The sequence below is a fragment of the Pleurodeles waltl genome, chromosome 1_1, assembly GCF_031143425.1.
Source record: "Pleurodeles waltl isolate 20211129_DDA chromosome 1_1, aPleWal1.hap1.20221129, whole genome shotgun sequence".
NCBI lineage: Eukaryota > Metazoa > Chordata > Amphibia > Caudata > Salamandridae > Pleurodeles > Pleurodeles waltl.
The window spans coordinates 907949193-907975317 of NC_090436.1; the positions used below are offsets into that span (position 1 = coordinate 907949193).

A 26125-nucleotide genomic window follows, 5' to 3' on the forward strand; every position below is an offset into this window, starting at 1 on the left:
TGCTTTGCCTTTATGCACGGAGATTTAGCGGCTACAGTTGACAGCTTTAAACTTTCCGCCTAAGGTCTGTAATGTTGTCTTGGCAGATTGATGTCCCTCTACTAAGATGATATGTGCCTGCCATTGGAGCAAGTTTGTGACATGGTGTACACCCAAATAGGTTGATGCTTTATCTGCACTCCTTTCCCAATTTATTTTATTTATCTTTACCCTGGCCTAGCAGGTCTCTGCATTTGGCACATTAAGGAGTTTTTTTTATCACCCTTCTCTACTTTCCTGTGGCTGCCAGATCAGCCTTCCCCCTTCAAGTCCCCTACTGTAAATAGGTTCCTTAAAGGTTTGCAAAACTGATCTCCTCCAGCTCCCTTTGTTCTGCCTCAATGAGTCCTTAATTAGGTTCTTACTTTCCTAATGTGTGCTTCCTTTGAGCCACTTTATATCTGCCCTCTTGGTCTTCTTACAATCAAGATGCCTTTTCTGGTGGCAGTTACATCTGCCAGAGGATCAGTGAACTGCAGGCGCTGTCATCTCAGCCTCCATATGTCTGTTTCTTCCCAGACAAACTGGTCCTTCAGACTCTAGCATCCTTCTTGCTCACCTTTCACGAAGGTGTATCCGTCACCTTACCTATTTTTTATGCTCTGCCTCATCCCTCTAAGAAAGAGGAGAAACTCCACATCTGGACCCAAAAAGAGCATTGTTCTACCTTGACTGCACAAAACTGTTCCCGGTGGACGATCAACTGTTTGGATACTTTAAAGCCATAAAAGGGGCAACTGTGCAGAAATGAACCATCTCCTGATGAATCTTTTTTTCATTACGATCTGCTACAAATAGGCGGCGAAGCAACCGCCTGAGAGTTTGCATACTTGTTCCGCCCGAGCAAAGGTTGTGACCCCTGTGTTAGCATGTGGAGTTCCGGCCCTGGTCATCTGCCAGGCAGCAACATGTGCCTCACTGCAAACGTTCACCAAGCACTGCTGCCTGGACAGTCAAGTCAGTCGGGCAGGTACTTTGCCTGCTCGGTTCTGCAGGACCTCCTAGTCTAAATCAGGTTAGCAGACTCACCTTCAGAGAGAGATTGCTTGAGTTTCTGTTCTAAAGTAGGGAATCTGCGGCTAGAAGTCTCTATCAGAAAGACAAGTGGCTTACTTCGGTAACAACCTATCTGGTAGAGACTCCTTACAGACTCATCCATCCTCCCCGCTCTGTGAACGGATTTATAGATAGAGGGCTGTTCCCTTCTCAAGGCCCTAATTACACACACAAGTGGTCAGTATTTCGTGGCTGCATGCTCCTGGTGTGGAAAGTCACGAAGAGAAACTGATGTCAGTGTGCTTGCTATGTTGGCACTTAAATAAAAACAATACATGTCACTTCTGGCGCAGACGTCACTGCCATGGTGAGCCAAACGATGCCACCTTCCTGTGCGCAGGGGTGCTGCTCCTGAAAATATTTCTGGATCCAGTCTTACCCTTGGGGATAATTCTAAGGTATCTAATCTGTGACTTGATCATTTCTCACAGATAAGGCGCTAGTTACCAAAGGTAAGTGACTTATTCTACTTTCTATAATCGAGCTTGGCTTTATGATCCTATGCCTGCTGCAGAGAGGTTCAGGTCACTTAAAGGGAGCATACAGCCTCGACCTGTTTAGTGGCGCACTTCATAGCAAGTGATACAAACCATGGCAGATGTGACCCAAGAATAAAAATTGGTGGCACAGAGTTTCATGCCATCTCCATGCTCATAAGTGGTCAGTTTCAGTGTGGCACCTTAGTTATTCAGATTAATTTTATTCCAGGACTGGGTGATGATTGATCTAGTCTCTTACTTTCTGGTAAGCCAGGGACTGCGATGTTAAATGGGTCTGCTACTTGATCAGAAAATATTACTAGAAGAGGGGGCCTGACTGTGAAAGAAATATTATTTGTAAATATGGGATCGAGGATGTGGTCAGCGATGTGAGTGGAGTGTTAAAGGCAGTTCCCTCTACAAGTGTTGTTGGGCAGATGCTCTTAGGATAAATTAGGATTTTTCACTGCACTATGTTGCGAAACCTTCGTGTTTGGAACTAGAGAAGTTAATTAGAAGTTTTTATGTACTCCTTAAGGAAGTTCTTGATTTGGTTTTCTTGACTAGGCGCCCTTCTGCTAAGGCTGTGCACAGCAATACACACAATGGATGATTGATTATGAAACAACTAATACGAATCTCAACACTTAACATTATTTTTTTGTTTAACGTTATTTCTTTTATATATTTTAATTCCTTGTTTAATGTACCGGCACACTTGTAATCATTAATTATTCTTTATATGTTTAATTTTTGTTTTGAGTTTTCCCCTTCCTTAAACTAAAGAATAATGCATAGTGTTTAAAACAACATGGCTCATCATCCCACTGTTCAAAAAATCAACTGTGACATTGTCTGACAGCGCACACATAGGTGCCCCACACACCTCATCCTTTTCGGTTGGTGCGCGCGAGTGTACCTGATACAGCAATAGGCTAAGACGTTCCACAAGAGCCCTGTATTTTGGCTGTTTTCTGAGGCAACCCCTCCCCAGGTAAATATTCTCCTCTGCGTCCATGCATCTAGTCCAGTCCTTTATGTTAGAAGTTGACGTGACCCTCCACGTACAGGAAAGTTCTTGTTTGGCAATCAGTAGTCCCAAAGCTACCAGCTTCTTCTTTCTGCCCAGCTACCATTCCACCCCAACAAGATTCCTAACAGGCCCTTTCTTTAGGCCCATTCCAATCACTAGGGCCAATGTAGCGTGAATTTCCACCCGGTATGTGTGGATCATCGGCCATGTCCAGACCATGTGTAGAAAAGTACCCATCTCCCCCTGCATAATGTACATATCAGACTGGGGCTACTTGTCATTTTATAAAAGCAGTTCGGCATATAGTAGACCCTCTGGAAATAATTGAATTTCGCTGAGATCGCTAGCTCCCTGGTTGCCATCTTTCCTTCAGTCCACTCATCGTCAACTATCGGATCCATGTCTAGCACCCAGTGACCTCGAAAGGTCTGCATCGGCTGTAGCATGTTTACAATCCCAGACCCGTACAACCTAGAGATCTGCTTATTGCCTAGTTGGTTGAAGTCTGGAATTTCCTACAGGTGTTCCTTTAAACTATCATTTGGGTGACTTATCTGAAGATACCGGAAGAATTACATCTCATGCAAATCAAAGTTTGTTTGCATCTGACCAAATGACCTTATATAAGATGCTTCCAATGTGTCCCCCACCCTTGATATCCTTGTGTTATCCCATTCAGTAAAGCCAGTCAGCTGAGGGACATTTGGTAACCATGTGCCTTGGTGAGGTTTCTTTCTTTATCTGACCATGCCACTTCCATATCTCTTATTGCCTGGCGCCAGCTCTCTAAGGTAATTCTAGTGACCATGGGCATGTCTTGAAGCACCCTTTAGCTGTATAATTGAGGCTCAAGGAACATGGCACACCTGTTGCCATCACTTCTAGTTGTACTACAGAGTCAGCTCTCTCAGCAAATGGGTGACCATTTAAGGGTGACAGTTGAGCAGCCAGGTAGTATCTCCTAATGTCTGCAAGGCCCAGCCGTTGTCATATGGCGACTGTATATGTTTGTGGAGTGTGACCCAGATATATTGGTAATGATAGTAGACTGGAGGGAGGAAACAAAGTCTCGAGATAGGAGATGGGGATTATTTAGGAGGGCGTACAGCGGTTGGGGCAGGGCTTTCATTTCAAAAAGGGCCCCATGACCCATTACTGGGTGCAACAGTCTGCTCCATATCTCGAGCGAGTTAGGAGGATTAAATTTGGTTTATCTAGGGGGCATTGTTGAGTTGCCACATCTTTTTGAGTCCATTGTCACATACATCCCCAAGGAGCTCCTGTGCACGTCACCCATGCCCCTGGGAAGTATCATTAACTTGTAAGGCTGCAGATTTCCCCTAGTTCACTTGCAGATCCCACTCATCACCAAATACTTTAAAGATTTGCTTAAGTTAAGGGATAGAAGCCTTGGGGCATCCCACGTAGAATAAAGCATCATCTGCATACAGTGCTATGCAGTCTTCAGTGCAATATATTTTATTATGAATTTTAACATTTACATAAATGTCACTTTTTCACCATCTTTGTGGCTCATATTTTTTTAATAAAAAAATAGGTTGTAACAATTATGATATTCATTATTCTGAAGTGTGAGTGTTACAGTTGTAATTTCAATTAGAACAGTCTGTACGCTGGCCTAGTTCTTTTAGTGTGAGCTGCCATAAGGAAGCTCAGAAAATTGAAATAAAACTAACACCCTCACCTTAAATCTTCACTGTTTGGAAATAACTGCTTTCTGTGACAAACAGATGGAGTGACATCTGAGTGTAAGGTCAAAGTAGCTATTTGTTGCAGTTTCTGATGAGTCACAAGTAGTAACGTATTTCCATATTTTCTTTAAACAAATTAAATAAAAAATGCACAAAGATGACAGTTTCTATTACCATGCAATATGATTTGTGTGAAAAACTTTACACTCAAGTGGAAATGAATTTCAAACTTCATTACAAATCTGCTTTTAACATAAAAGTAACTTAAAGGTTGATGCATTCCTTCTTGCCAGTGAAGGAAATATAATAAAAACCTTTCAACGGAAACCTGCTTTACATAGTTGATCAAGTTGTGTAAGTTACTGCATTGCTTTGCTGGCTTTACACCAGACAGGATTGCCTGTCATGTTTGTTTTTAAACATGACCGTCAATTGTATTTAATATATGTTTTTGTTTTTTAACCTTAGGTATACTGTCCCCCCAGAACATGGAAAACGGCTAGAACGACTTGCACAAGGTAAATCATTTTGAAACGTTTCCTAAGAGTGAATAATGCCTGTTGTATGGTGCACAATAACACATTCAAGATGGTAAAAGGTCTTAAAACTGTTAAAAAAAAATTGCATTACCCATTTGAGATTGCGTCCAATTGTTATGGGAAGATGTGCATAATGCTCCAAAGAACGATGATCATGCTGTATGACCATGTTGCACTGACAATGATTTATAGTTTTTCTCTGACAAAATAAATTACATTTATTAAAAACTTGCATTGCCCTCCTAACAGTCATTGTTGTTAAACACGTACTAGTTACCATTGATCCTTTACAGCACAATCTTTATCATGCAGGTAGGTACCATGCAGATAAGTATTTGTACTTTTACCAAACAGATAAGTATTTTTTTTTTTAATACTTTTTTTAATGTTGTTTAAAAAGTGGTTTAGCTGTGAGTAGAGGTAGGGTGTGGTAAGGGAGATTTTAGTTTTAGGGTTGTGGAGAGTTCAAAGGAGGTAAGGGTGTTTTTAGGGATTTGGGGTGGGTAAAGGTGGAGAGGAGAGGTAAGCTTAGTTTTATGGTTTAGGGGTGGGCAGTGGTAAAGGGAGGCAAGAGTGATTTTAGGGTTTAGGGGTGAGGTAGAGGAAAGGAAGGGTAGGCGAGTTTTAGGGTTTTGGGTGGGTGGAGGTAAACAGAGGTATGGAGAATAAAAACCAAAGGTGAGACTTAGGAGGGAAATACGCTGCAGACAGGGGTCACGCCAGGCACCTGATTTTGGTGTGCAGCAAATATATGATGTATTTCATTCATTGCACTAGGATACCACAGACCCAACATGTTTCGGCTCGTACTTTCGAGCCTTGTTCACAGATGGACTTTAATGTTAAACTATAGGTTTAAAGTGAACATGTGCTTACGTAGACAAAAACAGACAAAATGTCCTATGTAGTATTTCTTCTGTAGTTTGCACGTCATTGATTCTCGACATGAGAAACAAAACATTTTTTTCTTCCTTATCTCTACATAAATCAAAAAATAAATTCACCTTTTTAAGAGTCGGAAGACCAAATAATCACAAATCATACATCCCAGAGACACAATGCAATTATATAACATAGATAACATGACATACATCATGACAGTTCGATAATGCATAATACCAATTCATATTGATATATCAAAATTCAGCTTTCCTTTAAAATACTCTTCACCAAAGCATATACTAAGTTAATTTAGACATTTGAGCCCTGGTAGTCAATAATTGACCCAACTTGTGCCCTAAGGTAACTATAAATCGTGCTCTCACCATCACATCAGTCATGAAATCTTCTATGACATCATTGATAATCTCACTGCAACATTTGCACTAAAATTGATGGGAAGTTGTGGGGGCATGAGCTACAGTTACCTTAGAGCATGAGTTTGTTTCTTGAGATAGGTATAGCTAGAACTGCTGAATTTCTATGGTTTTGTGCGTGTAACTTCTAAACCTAACTATAACGTACCTGTAAGCTTGTTTTGTGGTGAATTTCTAAAGTTAAAAAAAAAAAAAAAATTCCTTATTACAATGTCCCTGTAACATTTGTTTTTTTCAGTGAATATAAATAGATAGTGTTGGGGGTTCCTGCCCAAAATAAAAATATCTGCATATACACACATAGGTTCCCGCACAAAATAAAAATGTGTTAGTATACCTGTACTCACCCCACCCCCACCCCCCTTCAACGAAATGCATTGTAAAAGTCCACAATGTAATTACACACTTTGTAAAGGTCAGCACGTGGTATTACATGTGTGAAAACAGCATGCTTGGTAATGTCATACAACCATTTTAAGGCATTTTGTAAGACAATTTACTTTGTGCATCTGAGTGAAATCCAGGATTTGTTTTTACTTCTGTTGTGGGCTTAGGGTTGAGAAACAAGCCTATTAAATCTTCACATTTCTGAAAAGTAAACACCCATGACTTGTGTGACTCACACTAGGTTATCTTACCCAGAAGCCTTTGCAATTTCTCAAACTTTGTCTAAAATTGTGCATTTTCCTTGTAGTTCAGTGACAAACTTCCAGAATCAGCAGGAATCTAAAACATTCCTATCATCCAGTTTTCTCCACATCTCTGATAAAAATTTCACTTCACTTGTGAGAGTGAACCTCCTGCTCGTGACAGGAAAGGGCTCAAAATGCAACATGGACAGATCAAATGTTTCTACTCAAAACGCCCTTTCTTTTTTTTTTTTTTTTTTTTTACAATTTGGGTAGCTATAGATTTTTGGTGCAAGCTGAGCCGAAAGCTTTGAAAACCTACCAAACCCAGACAGTTCTGAAAACTGAGACCCAGAGGAGTCCAGGGTGGTGTGCAATGCGTGGATCCCATTGACTTTTTTGTAGCCACAGTGCCCTGCACATCTCAAACCATGGCTAAAAACACACATTTTCCTTGCATTCTTACATTTCTGTGACATAGACTTCTGGAGTAGGCGGGAATCCACAAAGAGGCACAAATCAAACCATGGTCAATGGTAGTGGGCACTCGGCGCAGCCATACAAGTGGGGAAACATTACTATCGGACATGCATGATTTTAGACCAAGTTTGAGATTTTCAGGGTATTGTGGATAAGAAAACATCCCAAGAGCCTGGCCACGTACACCACCCTGGATGTCCCTGGGTTTCTAGTTTTCAGAAATATCTGGCTTTGGTAGGTTTCACCAGGTGGTGTCTGATCTTGAGCACAAAAAGTGCAGTAATTCAGCACGGCAAGAGAGGCGATTTTGGGATTTAGCCTCTCTCCATTGACCCATTTAGGAAAAACAAGTCTACAAGTATTACAATTTTCTCTCTCTTGCCATATGGATGGGGATGCTTTAGTCCCCAAGGGAGCAGAAAGGCTGAGTTTTTACTGGTGGGGCCTGATGTCAGTATAGGCAAGACCCCATTCTGTTTTTTGTGCAAATGAATCCTGCTATCCAGCAAGCTTTCCACCCCCTAATTCTCTGGGACTGATTGAGGCATACTCACTCTGTGCCCCCTGTGCTGTGGGGGCAGAAAGACTGTTGTGATAATTTGGGTGGTGGGTATTTGACCTTGTACCTGGTTATGCCAACCCCACCCCTTTTTGTATTACTAAAACAAATCCTGGAGAAGGGGGCAAAAAGACTTTTGTAGCTCGGAAACGCACTCGTCCATTGCCAGAGGCAGGCATCTCCCAAACAAAAACTCCCTGGAGATGAGTAGGAAAACACTCCTATCTTCCCCAGACGGAGAGCCGAAACCCTTATGCTGATATTTTGGGTTGTTGTGGCTAGATCTGATGGCTGGGCAGGAATCCCACAACCCCTTTCTCGTGCTGCCCTGCGCCCCGCCCTCCCTCCCCTTTCTCGTGCTGCCCTGCGCCCCGCCCTCCCTCCCCTTTCTCGTGCTGCCCTGCGCCCCGCCCTCCCTCCCCTTTCTCGTGCTGCCCTGCGCCCCGCCCTCCCTCCCCTTTCTCGTGCTGCCCTGCGCCCCGCCCTCCCTCCCCTTTCTCGTGCTGCCCTGCGCCCCGCCCTCCCTCCCCTTTCTCGTGCTGCCCTGCGCCCCGCCCTCCCTCCCCTTTCTCGTGCTGCCCTGCGCCCCGCCCTCCCTCCCCTTTCTCGTGCTGCCCTGCGCCCCGCCCTCCCTCCCCTTTCTCGTGCTGCCCTGCGCCCCGCCCTCCCTCCCCTTTCTCGTGCTGCCCTGCGCCCCGCCCTCCCTCCCCTTTCTCGTGCTGCCCTGCGCCCCGCCCTCCCTCCCCTTTCTCGTGCTGCCCTGCGCCCCGCCCTCCCTCCCCTTTCTCGTGCTGCCCTGCGCCCCGCCCTCCCTCCCCTTTCTCGTGCTGCCCTGCCCCCCCGCCCTCCCTCCCCTTTCTCGTGCTGCCTTGCCCCCCGCCCTCCCTCCCCTTTCTCGTGCTGCCCTGCGCCCCACCCTCCCTCCCCTTTCTCGTGCTGCCCTGCGCCCCACCCTCCCTCCCCTTTCTCGTGCTGCCCTGCGCCCCACCCTCCCTCCCCTTTCTCGTGCTGCCCTGCGCCCCACCCTCCCTCCCCTTTCTCGTGCTGCCCTGCGCCCCACCCTCCCTCCCCTTTCTCGTGCTGCCCTGCGCCCCACCCTCCCTCCCCTTTCTCGTGCTGCCCTGCGCCCCACCCTCCCTCCCCTTTCTCGTGCTGCCCTGCGCCCCACCCTCCCTCCCCTTTCTCGTGCTGCCCTGCGCCCCACCCTCCCTCCCCTTTCTCGTGCTGCCCTGCGCCCCACCCTCCCTCCCCTTTCTCGTGCTGCCCTGCGCCCCACCCTCCCTCCCCTTTCTCGTGCTGCCCTGCGCCCCACCCTCCCTCCCCTTTCTCGTGCTGCCCTGCGCCCCACCCTCCCTCCCCTTTCTCGTGCTGCCCTGCGCCCCACCCTCCCTCCCCTTTCTCGTGCTGCCCTGCGCCCACCCTCCCTCCCCTTTCTCGTGCTGCCCTGCGCCCCGCCCGCCCTCCGCCTTCCCTCCCCTTTCTCGTGCTGCCCTGCGCCCCGCCCGCCCGCCCTCCCTCCCTTTTCTCGTGCTGCCCTGCGCCCCGCCCTCCCTCCCCTTTCTCGTGCTGCCCTGCGCCCCGCCCTCCCTCCCCTTTCTCGTGCTGCCCTGCGCCCCGCCCTCCCTCCCCTTTCTCGTGCTGCCCTGCGCCCCGCCCTCCCTCCCCTTTCTCGTGCTGCCCTTCGCCCCGCCCTCCCTCCCCTTTCTCGTGCTGCCCTGCGCAACGCCCTCCCTCCCCTATCTCGTGCTGCCCTGCGCAACACCCTCCCTCCCCTTTCTCGTGCTGCCCTGTGCCCGCCCTGCCCCTCCCTCCCGCCCCTTTCCCGTGTTGCCCTGCCCCTCCCTCCCGCCCCTTTCCCGTGTTGCCCTGCCCCTCCCTCCCGCCCCTTTCCCGTGTTGCCCTGCCCCTCCCTCCCGCCCCTTTCCCGTGTTGCCCTGCCCCTCCCTCCCGCCCCTTTCCCGTGTTGCCCTGCCCCCTCCCTCCCACCCCTTTCCCGTGTTGCCCTGCCCCCTCCCTCCCACCCCTTTCCCGTGTTGCCCTGCCCCCTCCCTCCCACCCATTTCCCGTGTTGCCCTGCCCCCTCCCTCCCACCCATTTCCCGTTTTGCCCTGCCCCTCCCTCCCGCCCCTTTCCCGTGTTTGCCCTGCCCCCTCCCGCACCTTTCCAGTGTTTGCCCTTCCCCCTCCCTCCCGCCCCTTTCCCGTGTTTGCCCTGCCCCTCCCTCCCGACCCTTTCCCGTGTTTGCCCTGCCCCCTCCCTCCCCTTTCCCGTGTTTGCCCTGCCCCCTCCGTCCCGCCCCTTTCCCCTGTTGCCCTGCCCCCTCCCTCCCACCCCTGTCCCGTGTTGCCCTGCCCCCTCCCTCCCGCCCCTGTCCTGTGTTGCCCTGCCCCCTGTTGCCCTGCCCCCTCCCTCCCGCCCCTGTCCCGTGTTGCCCTGCCCCCTCCCTCCCGCCCCTGTCCCGTGTTGCCCTGCCCCCTCCCGCCCCTGTCCCGTGTTGCCCTGCCCCCTCCCGTCCCTGTCTCGTGTTGCCCTGCCCCCTCCCTCCTGCCCCTGTCCCGTGTTGCCCTGCCCCCTCCCTCTCGCCCCTATCCCGTGTTGCCCTGCCCTGCTCCCTCCCGCCCGTGTCCCATGTTGCCCTGCCCTCCTCCCTCCCCTGTCCCGTGTTGCCCTGCCCCCTCCCTCCCCTGTCCCGTGTTGCCCTGCCCCCTCCCGCCCCTGTCCCGTTTTGCCCTGCCCCCTCCCTCCCGCCCCTGTCCCGTGTTGCCCTGCCCCCTCCCGCCCCTGTCCTGTGTTGCACTGCCCCCTCCCGCCCCTGTCCCATGTTGCCCTGCCCCCTCCCGCCCCTGTCCCGTGTTGCCCTGCCCCCTCCCGCCCGCCCCTGTCCCGTGTTGCCCTGCCCCCGCCCGCCCCTTTCCCGTGTTGCCCTGCCCCCTCCCTCCCGCCCCTTTCCCGTGTTGCCCTGCCCCCTCCCTCCCGCCCCTTTCCCGTGTTGCCCTGCCCCTCCCTCCCGCCCCTTTCCCGTGTTGCCCTGCCCCTCCCTCCCCTTTCCTGTGTTGCCCTGCCCCCTCCCTCCCGCCTATTTCCCGTGTTGCCCTGCCCCCTCCCTCCCGCCTATTTCCCGTGTTGCCCTGCCCCTCCCTCCCGCCCCTTTCCCGTGTTTGCCCTGCCCCCCCTCCCGCCCCTTTCCCGTGTTTGCCCTGCCCCCTCCCGCCCCTTTCCCGTGTTTGCCCTGCCCCCTCCCGCCCCTTTCCCGTGTTTGCCCTGCCCCCTCCCTCCTGCCCCTTTCCCGTGTTTGCCCTGCCCCCTCCCTCCCCTTTCCTGTGTTTGCCCTGCCCCCTCCCTCCCGCCCCTTTCCCGTGTTTGCCCTGCCCCCTCCCTCCCCCTCCTGTCCTGTGTTGCCCTGCCCCCTCCCTCCCCCTCCTGTCCCGTGTTGCCCTGCCCTGTTGCCCTGCCCCCTCCCTCCCGCCCCTGTCCCGTGTTGCCCTGCCCCCTCCCGCCCCTGTCCCGTGTTGCCCTGCCCCCTCCCACCCCTGTCCCGTGTTGCCCTGCCCCCTCCCGTCCCGTGTTGCCCTGCCCCCTCCTGCCCCTGTCCCGTGTTGCCCTGCTCCCTCCTGCCCCTGTCCCGTGTTGCCCTGCCCCGTGTTGCCCTGCACCCTCCCTCTCGCCGCTGTCTCGTGTTGCCCTGCCCCCTCCCGCCCCTGTCCCGTGTTGCCCTGCCCCCTCCTGTCCCGTGTTGCCCTGCCCCCTCCTGCCCCTGTCCCGTGTTGCCCTGCTCCCTCCCGCCCCTGTCCCGTGTTGCCCTGCCCCGTGTTGCCCTGCCCCCTCCCTCTCGCCGCTGTCCCGTGTTGCCCTGCCCCCTCCCTCCCGCCCCTGTCCCGTGTTGCCCTGCCCCCTCCCTCCCGCCCCTGTCCCGTGTTGCCCTGCCCCCTCCCTCCCGCCCCTGTCCCGTGTTGCCCTGCCCCCTCCCTCCCGCCCCTCTCCCGTGTTGCCCTGCCCCCTCCCTCCCGCCCCTGTCCCGTGTTGCCCTGCCCCCTCCCTCCCGCCCCTGTCCCGTGTTGCCCTGCCCCCTCCCTCCCGCCCCTGTCCCGTGTTGCCCTGCCCCCTCCCTCCCGCCCCTGTCCCGTGTTGCCCTGCCCCCTCCCTCCCGCCCCTGTCCCGTGTTGCCCTGCCCCCTCCCTCCCGCCCCTGTCCCGTGTTGCCCTGCCCCGTGTTGCCCTGCCCCCTCCCGCCCCTGTCCCGTGTTGCCCTGCCCCCTCCCTCCCGCCCCTGTCCCGTGTTGCCCTGCCCCCTCCCGCCCCTGTCCCGTGTTGCCCTGCCCCCTCCCGCCCCTGTCCCGTGTTGCCCTGCCCCCTCCCTCCCGCCCCTGTCCCGTGTTGCCCTGCCCCCTCCCTCCCGCCCCTGTCCCGTGTTGTCCTGCCCCCTCCCTCCCGCCCCTGCCCCGTATTGCCCTGCCCCCTCCCTCCCGCCTATTTCCCGTGTTGCCCTGCCCCTCCCTCCCGCCCCTTTCCCGTGTTTGCCCTGCCCCCCCTCCCGCCCCTTTCCCGTGTTTGCCCTGCCCCCTCCCGCCCCTTTCCCGTGTTTGCCCTGCCCCCTCCCTCCTGCCCCTTTCCCGTGTTTGCCCTGCCCCCTCCCTCCCTCCCCTTTCCCGTGTTTGCCCTGCCCCCTCCCTCCCGCCCCTTTCCCGTGTTTGCCCTGCCCCCTCCCTCCCCCTCCTGTCCCGTGTTGCCCTGCCCCCTCCCTCCCCCTCCTGTCCCGTGTTGCCCTGCCCCCTGTTGCCCTGCCCCCTCCCTCCCGCCCCTGTCCCGTGTTGCCCTGCCCCCTCCCGCCCCTGTCCCGTGTTGCCCTGCCCCCTCCCGCCCCTGTCCCGTGTTGCCCTGCCCCCTCCTGCCCCTGTCCCGTGTTGCCCTGCCCCCTCCTGCCCCTGTCCCGTGTTGCCCTGCTCCCTCCCGCCCCTGTCCCGTGTTGCCCTGCCCCGTGTTGCCCTGCCCCCTCCCTCTCGCCGCTGTCCCGTGTTGCCCTGCCCCCTCCCGCCCCTGTCCCGTGTTGCCCTGCCCCCTCCCTCCCGCCCCTGTCCCGTGTTGCCCTGCCCCGTGTTGCCCTGCCCCCTCCCTCCCGCCCCTGTCCCGTGTTGCCCTGCCCCCTCCCTCCCGCCCCTGTCCCGTGTTGCCCTGCCCCCTCCTTCCCGCCCCTGTCCCGTGTTGCCCTGCCCCCTCCCTCCCGCCCCTGTCCCGTGTTGCCCTGCCCCCTCCCTCTGTCCCGTGTTGCCCTGCCCCCTCCCTCCCGCCCCTGTCCCGTGTTGCCCTGCCCCCTCCCTCCCGCCCCTGTCCCGTGTTGCCCTGCCCCCTCCCTCCCGCCCCTGTCCCGTGTTGCCCTGCCCCCTCCCGCCCCGTGTTGCCCTGCCCCCTCCCTCCCGCCCCTGTCCCGTGTTGCCCTGCCCCCTCCCGCCCCTGTCCCGTGTTGCCCTGCCCCCTCCCGCCCCTGTCCCGTGTTGCCCTGCCCCCTCCCGCCCCTGTCCCGTGTTGCCCTGCCCCCTCCCGCCCCTGTCCCGTGTTGTCCTGCCCCCTTCCTCCCGCCCCTGCCCCGTGTTGCCCTGCCCCCTCCCGCCCCTGCCCCGTGTTGCCCTGCCCCCTCCCGCCCCTGCCCCGTGTTGCCCTGTCCCCTCCCTCCCGCCCCTGCCCCGTGTTGCCCTGTCCTCTCCCTCCCGCCCCTGCCCCGTGTTGCCCTGTCCTCTCCCTCCCGCCCCTGCCCCGTGTTGCCCTGCCCCCTCCCTCCCCTGCCCCGTGTTGCCCTGCTCCCTCCCTCCCACCCCTACCCCCCTCCCTCCCGCCCCTGCCCCGTGTTGCCCTGCCCCCTCCCGCCCCGTGTTGACCTGCCCCCTCCCTCCCGCCCCTGCCCCGTGTTGCCCTGCCCCCTCCCTCCCCTGCCCCGTGTTGCCCTGCCCCTCCCTCCCGCCCCTGCCCCGTGTTGCCCTGCCCCTCCCTCCCGCCCCTGCCCCGTGTTGCCCTGCCCCTCCCGCCCCTGCCCCGTGTTGCCCTGCCCCTCCCTCCCGCCCCTGCCCCGCGTTGCCCTGCCCCCTCCCTCCCGCCCCTGCCCCGTGTTGCCCTGCCCCCTCCCTCCCGCCCCTGCCCCGTGTTGCCCTGCCCCTCCCTCCCGCCCCTGCCCCGTGTTGCCCTGCCCCCTCCCTCCCGCCCCTGCCCCGTGTTGCCCTGCCCCCTCCCGCCCCGTGTTGCCCTGCCCCCTCCCTCCCGCCCCTGCCCCGTGTTGCCCTGCCCCCTCCCTCCCCTGCCCCGTGTTGCCCTGCCCCCTCCCTCCTGTCCCGTGTTGCCCTGCCCCCTTCCTCCCACCCCTGTCCCGTGTTGCCCTGCCCCCTTCCTCCCACCCCTGTCCCGTGTTGACCTGCCCCCTTCCTCCCTCCCGTGTTGCCCTGCCCCCTCCCTCCCCTGTCCCGTGTTGCCCTGCCCCCTCCCTCCCCTGTCCCGTGTTGCCCTGCCCCCTCCCTCCCCTGTCCCGTGTTGCCCTGCCCCCTCCCTCCCCTGTCCCGTGTTGCCCTGCTCCCTCCCTCCCGCCCCTGTCCCGTGTTGCCCTGCCCCCTCCCTCCCGCCCCTGTCCCGTGTTGCCCTGCCCCCTCCCGCCCCGTCCCGTGTTGCCCTGCCCCCTCCCGCCCCTGTCCCGTGTTGCCCTGCCCCCTCCCTCCCGCCCCTGTCCCGTGTTGCCCTGCCCCCTCCCTTCTGCCCCTGTCCCGTGTTGCCCTGCTCCCTCCCTCCCCTGTCCCGTGTTGCCCCCTCCCGCCCCTGTCCTGTGTTGCCCTGCCCCCTCCCTCCCCTGTCCTGTGTTGCCCTACCCCCTCCCTCCCGCCCCTGTCCTGTGTTGCCCTGCCCCGTGTTGCCCTGCCCCCTTCCGCCCTATCCCGCCCCTGTCCTGTGTTGCCCTGCCCCGTGTTGCCCTGCCCCCTCCCGCCCCTGCCCCGTGTTGCCCTGCCCCCTCCCGCCCCGTGTTGCCCTGCCCCCTCCCGCCCCTGTCTTGTGTTGCCCTGCCCCCTCCCGCCCCTGTCTTGTGTTGCCCTGCCCCCTCCCGCCCCTGTCTTGTGTTGCCCTGCCCCCTCCCGCCCCTATCTTGTGTTGCCCTGCCCCTTCCCGCCCCTGTCCCGTGTTGCCCTGCCCCCTCCCTCCCGCCCCTGTCCCGTGTTGCCCTGCCCCCTCCCTCCCGCCCCTGTCCCGTGTTGCCCTGCCCCCTCCCTCCCCTTTCCCGTGTTGCCCTGCCCCTTCCCTCCCGCCCCTTTCCCGTGTTGCCCTGCCCCTTCCCGCCCCTTTCCCGTGTTGCCCTGCCCCTTCCCTCCCGCCCCTTTCCCGTGTTGCCCTGCCCCCTCCCGCCCCTTTCCCGTGTTGCCCTGCCCCCTCCCGCCCCTTTCCCGTGTTGCCCTGCCCCCTCCCGCCCCTTTCCCGTGTTGCCTTGCCCCCTCCTGCCCCTTTCCCGTGTTGCCCTTCCCCCTCCCTCCCGCCCCTTTCCTTTGTTGCTCTGCCCCCTCCCGCCCCTTTCCCTTGTTGCTCTGCCCCCTCCCGCCCCTTTCCCTTGTTGCTCTGCCCCCTCCCGCCCCTTTCCCTTGTTGCTCTGCCCCCTCCCGCCCCTTTCCCTTGTTGCTCTGCCCCCTCCCTCCCGCCCCTTTCCCTTGTTGCCCCTTCCCTCCCGCCCCTTTCCCTTGTTGCCTTGCCCCTTCCCTCCCGCCCCTTTCCCTTGTTGCCTTGCCCCTTCCCTCCCGCCCCTTTCCCTTGTTGCCTTGCCCCTTCCCTCCCGCCCCTTTCCCTTGTTGCCTTGCCCCTTCCCTCCCGCCCCTTTTCCTTGCTGCCTTGCCCCCCACCCTCCCGCCCCTTTTCCCTTCTGCCTTGAGCCCCACCCTCCCGCCCCTTTTCCCTTCTGCCTTGAGCCCCACCCTCCCGCCCCTTTTCCCTTCTGCCTTGAGCCCCACCCTCCCGCCCCTTTTCCCTTCTGCCTTGAGCCCCACCCTCCCGCCCCTTTTCCCTTCTGCCTTGAGCCCCACCCTCCCGCCCCTTTTCCCTTCTGCCTTGAGCCCCACCCTCCCGCCCCTTTTCCCTTCTGCCTTGAGCCCCACCCTCCCGCCCCTTTTCCCTTCTGCCTTGAGCCCCACCCTCCCGCCCCTTTTCCCTTCTGCCTTGAGCCCCACCCTCCCAAACCCCTTTTCCCTTCTGCCTTGAGCCCCACCCTCCCAAACCCCTTTTCCCTTCTGCCTTGCGCACCCTTCCGAACCCCTTATCCGTTCTGCCTTGCGCACCCTCCCTCCCGTCCCTTTTCCGTTCTGCCTTGCGCACCCTCCCGCCCCTTTTCCGTTCTGCCTTGCGCCCCCTTTTCCGTTCTGCCTTGCGCCCCCTCCCTCCCGCCCCCTTTTCCGTTCTGCCTTGCGCCCCCTTTTCCGTTCTGCCTTGCGCCCCCTTTTCCGTTCTGCCTTGCGCCCCCTCCCTCCCGCCCCCTTTTCCGTTCTGCCTTGCGCCCCCTCCCTCCCGCCCCCTTTTCCGTTCTGCCTTGCGCCCCCTCCCTCCCCCTTTTCCGTTCTGCCTTGCGCCCCCTCCCTCCCCCTTTTCCGTTCTGCCTTGCGCCCCCTCCCTCCCCCTTTTCCGTTCTGCCATGCGCCCCTCCCTCCCCCTTTTCCGTTCTGCCTTGCGCCCCCTCCCTCCCTCCCTCTTTTCCGTTCTGCCTTGCGCCCCCTCCCTCCCTCTTTTCCGTTCTGCCTTGCGCCCCCTCCCTCCCGCCCTCTTTTCCGTTCTGCCTTGCGCCCCCTCCCTCCCGCCCTCTTTTCCGTTCTGCCTAGCGCCCCCACCCTCCTGCCCCTTTTCCGTTCTATCTTGCACCCCACTGTCCCTCCAGCCTCTTTTTCTGTGTTGCCCTGCGATCCCACGTTCCCTCCCTTGTCCGTGTTGCCCTGTGCCCCTCCATACTCTTGTCCATGTCGCGATGTACCTTCTGTGTAATATAGCTTTGACACAGTTGTTTTAACTAATCCTTCATGTAGTATAATACTATTGGCTTTGCAAATGATTAACAGGGGATTGTAAATGTAGTCTATTGGCTAAATTGTTAACGGCCTTGGTTCAAATCTCAGTCTTGTCACTTGACTGAAAATCATGTGATTCTTGGCAAGTCATTTAAACTTCCAGTGACGAAAATGAAAGTATGTGAAATAGAATTGTATAGATGCAAAATCCAAAGTGATTATGTAATTCAGTCCTGTAGTTCCCCACTTGATGTACATAAGGGTATCATTTCCCAACACCTGATAAAGTAACATGTATTGTTGCTCCTTAGCAAAGTTAAGGCTATATACGTACCAATTAATGCACAAATGTATACATACTTTCAGTTTATGTTACAGATTAGCTCCTACAGCTGTAGTCCTTTCCTACCTTCCTAACTTAAGGGCACTAGACTTTAACTGATACTTATTAAACTATTAATTGCTCCCTCATAAGTCAGCAGTCATAGTACTGGATAGCCTTTCCTGCTACTAATTGATTTGTAATGAAAACTACTGCAGGTTAAAAAAATCCACAGTTTATCCTTTTTAGGTTAAATGCTCCTCTGACATTGTGATAGTCTTATCTCTTTTAAATAAATGTTTTATATTATTCTGACTAGACGTCCCAGTGTCGTGTCACCTCATAAGTATTGATGGTCTTGCTGAAAGACACCCACTGCTCAAGCTTAAAAGAGAATACATGCTGTTAGTAGGATAGAGGATGAATGCTAGCCTGGAAACCCTGCCTTAACATCTTAGACTAAGAAGAACTTTACAATCTCTGCATACCTAGTGTCTCCTTTACCCTAGGATAGTGTTGACAGAAGAAGCGTGGGAAGAACTGCTTATCCCAAAAGCTGTACTCTGCCATCTTGAATGCAAATATTAAAAAGATTAATAGAGAGTTTTGGTGGTATTACTCACTTTAGCTATATCATACTGAGATACACACCTTAGTGGTGTATGTGAGAATCTCTTTTCAAATGACTAGATTTGATTTACCAGTAGTTTGCCGATTTCCTATTTAAGGACCATTGCATTGAACAGTGACACTTCAAAACCATCTTCTAACACAAAATGTTTTCAGCTACCTTAGATTTTTTGTGACCTTCCAAAGAAGCATTGGAAGTGCATTTCGATCTTCTTTTTGTAAATGACTGCGCCCAGAAATGTGTTCTTCCAATAGCAGAGTCCAGTTTCCATGGCCTGGTTTGCACTAGACCTAATGCAGGAGCTGCTTCAAGATCCTCAGGCTAATAAGCTGTTAGGGTCCTGAAATCAGAGAGACTTCTGACTGTAATGAAATATGTGGAGAAGGGATTTGAGTTTGAAGACAGTAGAATCTGTTGTGCAGAGTTTCAAGGAAAATGTGTTATAGCAAAAAATGCCATTACCTTTGTAAATTTTCCTTCTGCATCAGCCACTCATCTTCAGATCAACAGTAAACCTGTCAGACAGCTGCAAGGAAGTACCCATCTAAATCCAGGTTGAAGTCTGAAGGCAGCCATTGAGGCCTGAGTAGAAGTACTTATCATTGCTGAGTGCAGACTACTGATAGTAGTAAATTGCTACATCCACTATGTATTAGGCCATAAACGACAGTTCTGCATCATTAGTCTTCATGACTTGAGAAAGGGATGAAAAATGGGAAGTTAGTCCACTTAACTTCTCCTCCGTTATTTCCTTGTTAACGTGTAATCCATGTACGTTATGTGTAACTTTGAAGGCTTGAAGCACTAACAAAATCAGTGGTTTTATGTAGGTATAGTAGCATAGATTCAATGGTATTAAGGTTGAAAATTACATCTGTGATTGTGGACCAATAAAGGTAGAATATTTGCAGACTGTTTGGCGACAAAGCATTATTATCCTACAGTTTCTCCAGTATTGTATCTTTCATAAATTCACATGCTTGAATCTTCCTCGTCGTCATGGTGGGAGTCACACGGTAACAGCAATAAAAATCAGTGCTAAAAGACAGGCATTAATAATCTAATTGAAATCAAGATATTGCTAACCAATTGACATTGTTTTAATGCATCCAAACGTCAGCCAGTCAGAGTAGACACTCTGAAGCTCTCATCCCCTGCAGCACCACCACACATTAGGTTTCTCACCACATGTCGTTTTTTAGGGAGTCTCCCTGAGCTCTGCTCAGTCACAGCGTTTCATCTCAGAACATTAGACCTGTACCACTGCCCATTACTATTATGGATATCTTTGCGGTAGCGGCCAACATTCTGAGGAAGGAGAAATTTCCTTTAATTCAACGGGGGATATCACAGAATGGGAGGACTACATGACTCCCCCTGTCTGCATCCCGTACCCCACCTCCAGCAGACTCACTACCAGTGGATATAGGTGGCTTCCATGACCTCTTGTAATGAGTGTCCAAGAATTTCGATCTACCACTCCCAGCTAAGCAAACAGAGTGTTTTCTTTATGGTTTCAAAGATGCGGCTCAGGGCACAGTAAGATCTGTACCAATTGTGGAATACATCTGACTTCAGTGGCTGCTGTGTTTCTGAAACTGGGCAAGAAATATGGAGCCCCTGACAGTGCACCACCGTGTGTAATAAGTCAGCCTCAACCTGGCTCAGGTATAATGCAGGCGGCACAACAACAGGTTAAAAATCCCTCTTCTCCTTGCTTGGCCCCACCAGACTAAGATTGTTGCAGACTTGACAATATAGGGAAGAGGTTCTCGGCTATGGCCTTAACATCAGTACGAGCCTCTAATGCACTGGCGATCTTGTGGGGATATGACCACCAGATGTGGTCTGACATGTCGGCATTTCTAGTATATCTCCCAAAGTACAAAAGAAAAGAGATAAGGGAGATATTGCTGCAGGAGAAAAGGCCTTTTTGGAGATCGTTATTGCATCAGTAGACCTCTCTTCTACTGCTTTTCATCAAATGGCAGGAGCGGCGGTTTTGTGCCATCAGGGATGGTTCTTCTTCATCAAAATGAAGCCGGGCAAATGGAGGCAAGTATTGGATTTAAGGCTGTTCAACAAATTCATCAAGAAACAATCCTTCATGATGCTGTCCTTAAAGGAGATTCTAAAGCTCCTAGATCCAGGGTAGTTCATTACATCTCTGTACCTGCTAGATGACTATTTCCATATCTTCATCCTTCCAGGTCAGCAGTAATTCTTACCCTAAGGTAACTATAACTCGCACCCCGCCATGCACAGTTATCTTCTCAATAATTTTACTGCAAGTGACTTATCAATGTTATCAAAGGTGTCATGAATGCTGTAATATCTGTAGTAACTAGCAGTGCATGGTGATGGCATGAATTATAGTTACCTTAGGGCACGAGTTATAGTTACTTGAGATAACTCTAACTATAACAGGTGAGTTTCTATGGTTTGTAACATTTGTTTTTAAAGTGAATTTCTATGGGTTTTTAAATTCTATTTCCTAACTATAATGTCTCTGTAAGCTTTGTTTTTTTTTTCAGTGAATTTCTGTTTTTTCAACGTAAACCAATTTAAATTACTATACGTTTATCCAACTGCTGCCGCGCACTGCCTTTGGCCTGTGGCCAGCTCTCCTTTAGCCACCCAGCCCTGCGCCACACACGGCCTTCGATGGTAGACAGCAGGGGTTGGCCGCAGGGCCTGGCCTTGCTGCCAGGCCCTACGGCCAACCCCCGTATAACCACCCAACCCCACGCCACGCATGGCCTTCAGCTGTGCGCAGTGGAGGTTGTTTGCAGAGCCTGACCTGCGGCCATGCATCATGTGTAGATCCCCTCCTTATGGATGATTGGGTATCGCCCGCAGAACTCCCAGACCCTATAGATAAACTGCTGGTGATTGAAGTGAGACGTGCCGGTCTCTGTAATATGTTGGAGAGAGTAACAAGCGGTGACTTACTCAAACCCACTTTTGTTGGGTGGGGAAAAGGGACTATAATTGATTATATTTTATTTCTAATAGTTTTGCTGAGTGTTTTACTAAGGGGCTGATCCACAACCATCCGTTTAGTGACCATACTGCCATAGAAGCTAGAATGATTACTCACGCTTCTGATACTGTGAATTTGACTCCAGGTGTGTTTGGGCTTATTCTAAAAGACCAAAGTAGGAGGCTCAGCTGGTGGAAAGTTTTGATCCCTATCCTATTGGTGGCAGTTGTTAAGAAATGCAGGAATGTGTTTTCTAGCTCCCTCTTACTTTTTGAGGCTCCACCAGTGGCCATTCTGAGTGATTTTCAGTCTCTGAATAGCAGCCTCAGATCCATAATGTTGGATCTTCAAGGACCGTTAAAAGACCTTAAAGATAGATGGTTTGATAAGAATTGCTGTATTGCCAGTAAACGCCTCCACAAAGTCATTAAGGACCACCCAAGGAACCCCCACTCTATCAGTGAAGGTAGGGCTGCTTACAAGGAGGCAATAAAACGTAGGAAACAATGTCTCAAAGAAGAGAGGTGGGAAAAGTTAGTGGGTTCCTGCAAGCTCACGGATGTGAGATCCTTCTGGTGTATAGTGAATGGGAAGCCTGCTTATCAAGCTTCCCCTGACTTTGTAGGTACCCCCATACCCGCCCAAAAATGGGTTGCCCACTTCAAGAAGGTTTACTCACTTGACAGTGTAGAACAATTGGGGGAGGTGGACGGGACTGCTCCCTCTCCATTGCACTTAGATTTTAAATTGGAGGAAGTTCAGGTTGCCATCATGGGAAGCTCTTCCAATAAAGCCCCCGGACCGGATGGCGTCCCTATGGACTTATATAGGGAAAACGTTGCCCTGTGGGCTCTGCTGTTGACAAATGTTCTTAACGCTGCATTGCAAACTGGTATCCATAGTCCATGGAAGTCAGCAGTAATAGTGACAGTTTTAAAAAAAGGGTATAGACAGGACCCATCATGTTACCGCCCCATCTCTTTGCTGGACTCCACAGTTAAGATAGTGGGACGCATTGTCCTCCTTCGTATCGAAGATTGGATCCAAGCAAATAATATCTGTCTGGCCCAATATGGTTTTCGAGAGGGCGTAGGGACAAGGGAGCAGTGCCTTAATCTTAATCTATTGGTGGGGGAAATATGTGGTAGCCAAGAAGGGCGCTGTCTACCTGGCCTTTATGGACCTGAGCTGTGCCTTTGACAGGGTTGTTCGATCAAAGCTATGGTCAATCCTGGAAAGGTCTTGGGCTGCCCCAGACTTTGGTAAATTTCCTTCGGGCACTCCACCATGATGTTAATGCCTCAGTTAGATTTTTTTAAAGTGAAAAATAATCCTGTTCCCTCTTTATTATATGTAGATGATGCTGTCATCCTTTCTCGTACACTGAATGGTCTTAAAATTCTGGTGGATTTGTTTGTTGATTTTATTGGTGACCTGCAACTGGATGTTAACACTTCTAAGACACGTTTTATGGTTTGTGGGAAGCGGAACCCGAAATTCAAACCAATCCTAATTAAGGATCAGGTGGTAACAAGGGTAACCTCCATCTCATATCTTGGTGTCACCTTTGATGAGCACTGTACGTGGAGCAAATGTCTCTCAAATCACTGTCTGCGCTTTGACCAGTATTTTGGGTAACTCTTTAAATTTGCTCTTTTAGTTGTGAGCAAGCCTGTTTTACCCTTGCTGCAGATCTACAAGATTAAATGCTTACCTGTACTATTATATGGTGCAGAAATCTGGGGGTACTCTAACTGTATATCTATTCAGCTCAAAGAAAATCATTTTTGCAAAAAAGCTATTAGGGGTGGGACCGGCTAGCTCAAGCCGGTTAATGCATGAGGAGTTGGGTCTGGTCTTTGCGGAAGATCCTGCTAAAATTGCACCTATGTTGTTGTGGACATCTGTCTGGAGTGGGGAAATGGCAACTTTTAACAGGGGTGTCTTTGAGGACTGCCTCAGTCATAACTTAGGTCTTAAAATCCCATGGCTTAACTATATTAGATCTTTAGCCTTATCAGGGGGGCACCCAGAATTATGTTTTAATCCTGAAGCGTTGAAACGGGCAGACAAAAAGACCGTGAAGGAACTGCTATTAATGCAGCTCAGTGAAAGTAGAGAAAACACGGCCTTTGGTAGTAAGTCAGCCAGAGCCCTGATGATTTTAAATACTACTCTTGGCCCAGAACCCTATCTTTCCTTTGTTAGAAACCCATGGGAAAGAGTCCTTCTCACCAGGTTGACTAGGTTCCATCCGTTGCAACTTATGCTTCCCGCCTGGCCAATATGAGCCATCTGTGGTAAACATTTGCCCATGTGACAACGCTTCGCTCCAGACCTTAGAACACTTGGTCTTATTCTGTAATTTTTATGATTCTTGTAGAAGATTTCTTCTGTATTCTTAAAACCATGGGTTTTTATCAATATCAATGATTCCATGGTTGCATGGTCAATTTCTAACTTTAAAAAAAAAATGCCCTGCATTGGAACAAGATTTTATACTTTGGGCCTTAGATTTTTATGGCTTCTGAGGATAGAATATCAGATTTTTTTTATTTAAGAACCTATGGTCGGGTTATGGCCTTGTTTAATTTTAACATTTTAAGGTTTTTAACATGTCTGATTGTTCATCATATGAATTATGTAAATTGTAATGTTTTGTACTTTAATGATTTTTTTTTAATAATCGAAATAAAGGAATTTCAATCAGTCAATCAATTCCCGTGTACAACAAGATTCTCAGAAACACTTAAAAAAAATTGTTTAGATTAGTCAAACAGAGGCAAAGATATAGGCAAGTCAAAAAACACTTTTTCAATGTAAACGTGGTCCAAACTACCTATTGACAGTAGTTTTTATTTTTTATATATATATATATATATATATATATAAAAACTTCGTCGTAATAGGTTCTTGACATGAAACATTTGTTTGCACCTATGAATAGCGTTCCTGTTCCTAAAAGTACAATTTACAGTCAGTGTGGTAATTATGGTGGGATGGTTTGCCTTATCCACCTCCATAGGTCTCTTAATACTGCTTGCTAGTCTGATTCAAGCATGTGACTGTATCAAAGCTATAATAGTGGAGAAGAAACAAGTTAGTAATACTTGTACACTGTGGTTCACCAGTATCACTGTCTTTCATATTTTCACTTGTGACCCGCCCTCCTCCCTTTTAAGGGTCACCATTGTCATGCCTCCTATTTTTTCTTATGTTACACTTGATCGAAATCTGAGGTATGGTGGCTCTGCAGGAGATGAGTGCTTCAGGGTCTCTGCTCTGATTGGCAGACGTTTGGATGCTTTAAAACAATGTCAATTGGTTAGCAATGTCTATAGTTTTCAGTGGGATTTTACAGACCTATCTTTTAGTACTGCTTTTTATTGCTGTTACTGTAGTACTCCCAATAGGCGACGAGGAAGATTTAAGCATGTGAAACTATGAAAGACATTAATACTGGGGAACAACAGTGTATAGGTAAGTAAATTGTTTCTTTATTTGACTTCAAATAGTTTGTCCAAGCATCAAAAATTATTCCGACACATAAACAGATTAGATCTAGATAGGTAAAACATTTTACGTTTAGATGAGTTATTATTTATGTTAATATTTAACATCTACATCTACTTTACAGTTGGATTTAAACGTGAAAGATGGTGTGCTGGTGTGTGTGCCATTTGCCAGCTTTCTGGATATGTGTTTGTTTTCACTGGAAAAAAACGTTGTCATTCAGAGCAGATGGTTACATGATTACACCACTGTGCTGCCAGTTTGGAGATCTAAATTGGATGACTTGCACAGGCTCTTTATTTGGCTCACAATGTGGTTATTTAGTACTGAATTCCCAGCCAGTGCCTTGTAGAGAAGCTGGGGGATTATTTTATGCACTTCTGGTCATATCACATAAGGTATTTTTGTTTGAATTTTTGTCTGCCTGATATTGTCATCTATTTCTTTGGCTACTGAACACAGTCTTCGACAATAGAAGACTGGTAGGATGGGAAATGTTTGTGTTTAGGCCTCACAAGCCACACTGAGATCTCACAGCAGCTGATCCAGAGAGCTTCATTAGCTTTCAAGAATTTAAATGGGCATATTATTTAGAAATACTGCAAAGGTGCCCAGAGGCTGATTGTTGTGATACAAACCTATTACTAAATCTCTAGCTCCTGAGTGAGAGTTAATATACTTATTGAGCTAGAAAAGCTGTGTATTCGATGTGAAGGTGGCATTGTAAATATCCCATCAATCAATCAATAAAGGTTCTTTACTTTAAATTAACCAAATAGTACAGATATTTACAAAAGTATATATACATAACAAATAAGTAAAGTAAAAATCATCTAATCAAAAATGTTAACAATCAAACGATTTCTGGTTGTTTTAAGCAAACATCCATGCCTTTACCCCGAGAAATTATCCCTGCTTTAATTATGAGGCTCAAACAATGATCTACAGAACTGGATAGGAATTGTTGCAAATCTCATCCTAGGTAGAAGGCTCCCTCTCCTCATTCATCAAAGTTGGTGCGAAAGAAGCATAAGAAGAGGCAACGCTACTGTCCTTAACATCGCTGTTCGTAAGGTAAGCCATCAAAGTCGATCGCTCCACATCTGACTGCGAAGAAGGGTCATCAGGACAATGCTCCTCCTCCATTTTTGGTGCAGTTTCCGGTGTCACCTTCAGCTCCGATGCCACGTCCAACTTCTCCTTAGCTTCAGGACTCAACGTCTATCTCTGATCTGGTTCCTCAGTCTCAGCAGGTGTACCCAGCTTTTCCAGCTCCATGTGCAAACCCTAGTCATTTTATGAATGCAGTGGTTAGCATCTTCAATATGCAGTGGCTCCATGTGGTGCACCTGCAGGTCCCAGGGGTTCTTTGGCTTGGTCTCTGGGGGTTTTCCGATACCTTACCAGCAGGCGCCTTTTATGTCTTTCATGCTGATGGCCCAGATTTCCTAGAACACTCTTGCATTGGTGGAAGTTCCTAGAAAAAGAACTCTGACGTATTTTATCCTTCCACCTCTATCGGTGTCCTAGTGTCGCAAGTGACTCCTCCAGCTACCTTCATACCGATGCTGCAAGCTTCAAATCTGGTGCCTCTTCTTCCATCTCCGACCCTGTTGCTGATGCCGGACCATAGGTATAGTAGAGCAGACCTTATTGGACCCAGACCTCGAAGGGTTGAGGAAAGCAAGTGGTTTGGATATGTCTCCAGAATGGGAATTTTTGTCTCCAAAGGGTATTGGGCCTCCAGAAGTCACTTGCCATTCCGTTACAAGGAAAGCAGCGGAAATGCTGGATTTGCCTCCTTCCATTACAGAGCTGAAAGTAAATGCA

General features: G+C 51.7%; 1 protein-coding gene across 2 annotated transcripts in view; it reads left to right on the forward strand.

Annotated features, from left to right (window-relative positions):
* Window positions 1-26125, forward strand: part of KDM4C (lysine demethylase 4C) — a 1395856-nt gene that overhangs the window by 267943 nt on the left and 1101788 nt on the right. For both annotated transcript variants that reach the window (XM_069230128.1, XM_069230129.1), the window contains exon 6: window positions 4788-4837. In XM_069230128.1, the coding sequence (XP_069086229.1) occupies window positions 4788-4837 (50 nt within the window). The remainder of the gene's footprint in view (window positions 1-4787; window positions 4838-26125) is intronic.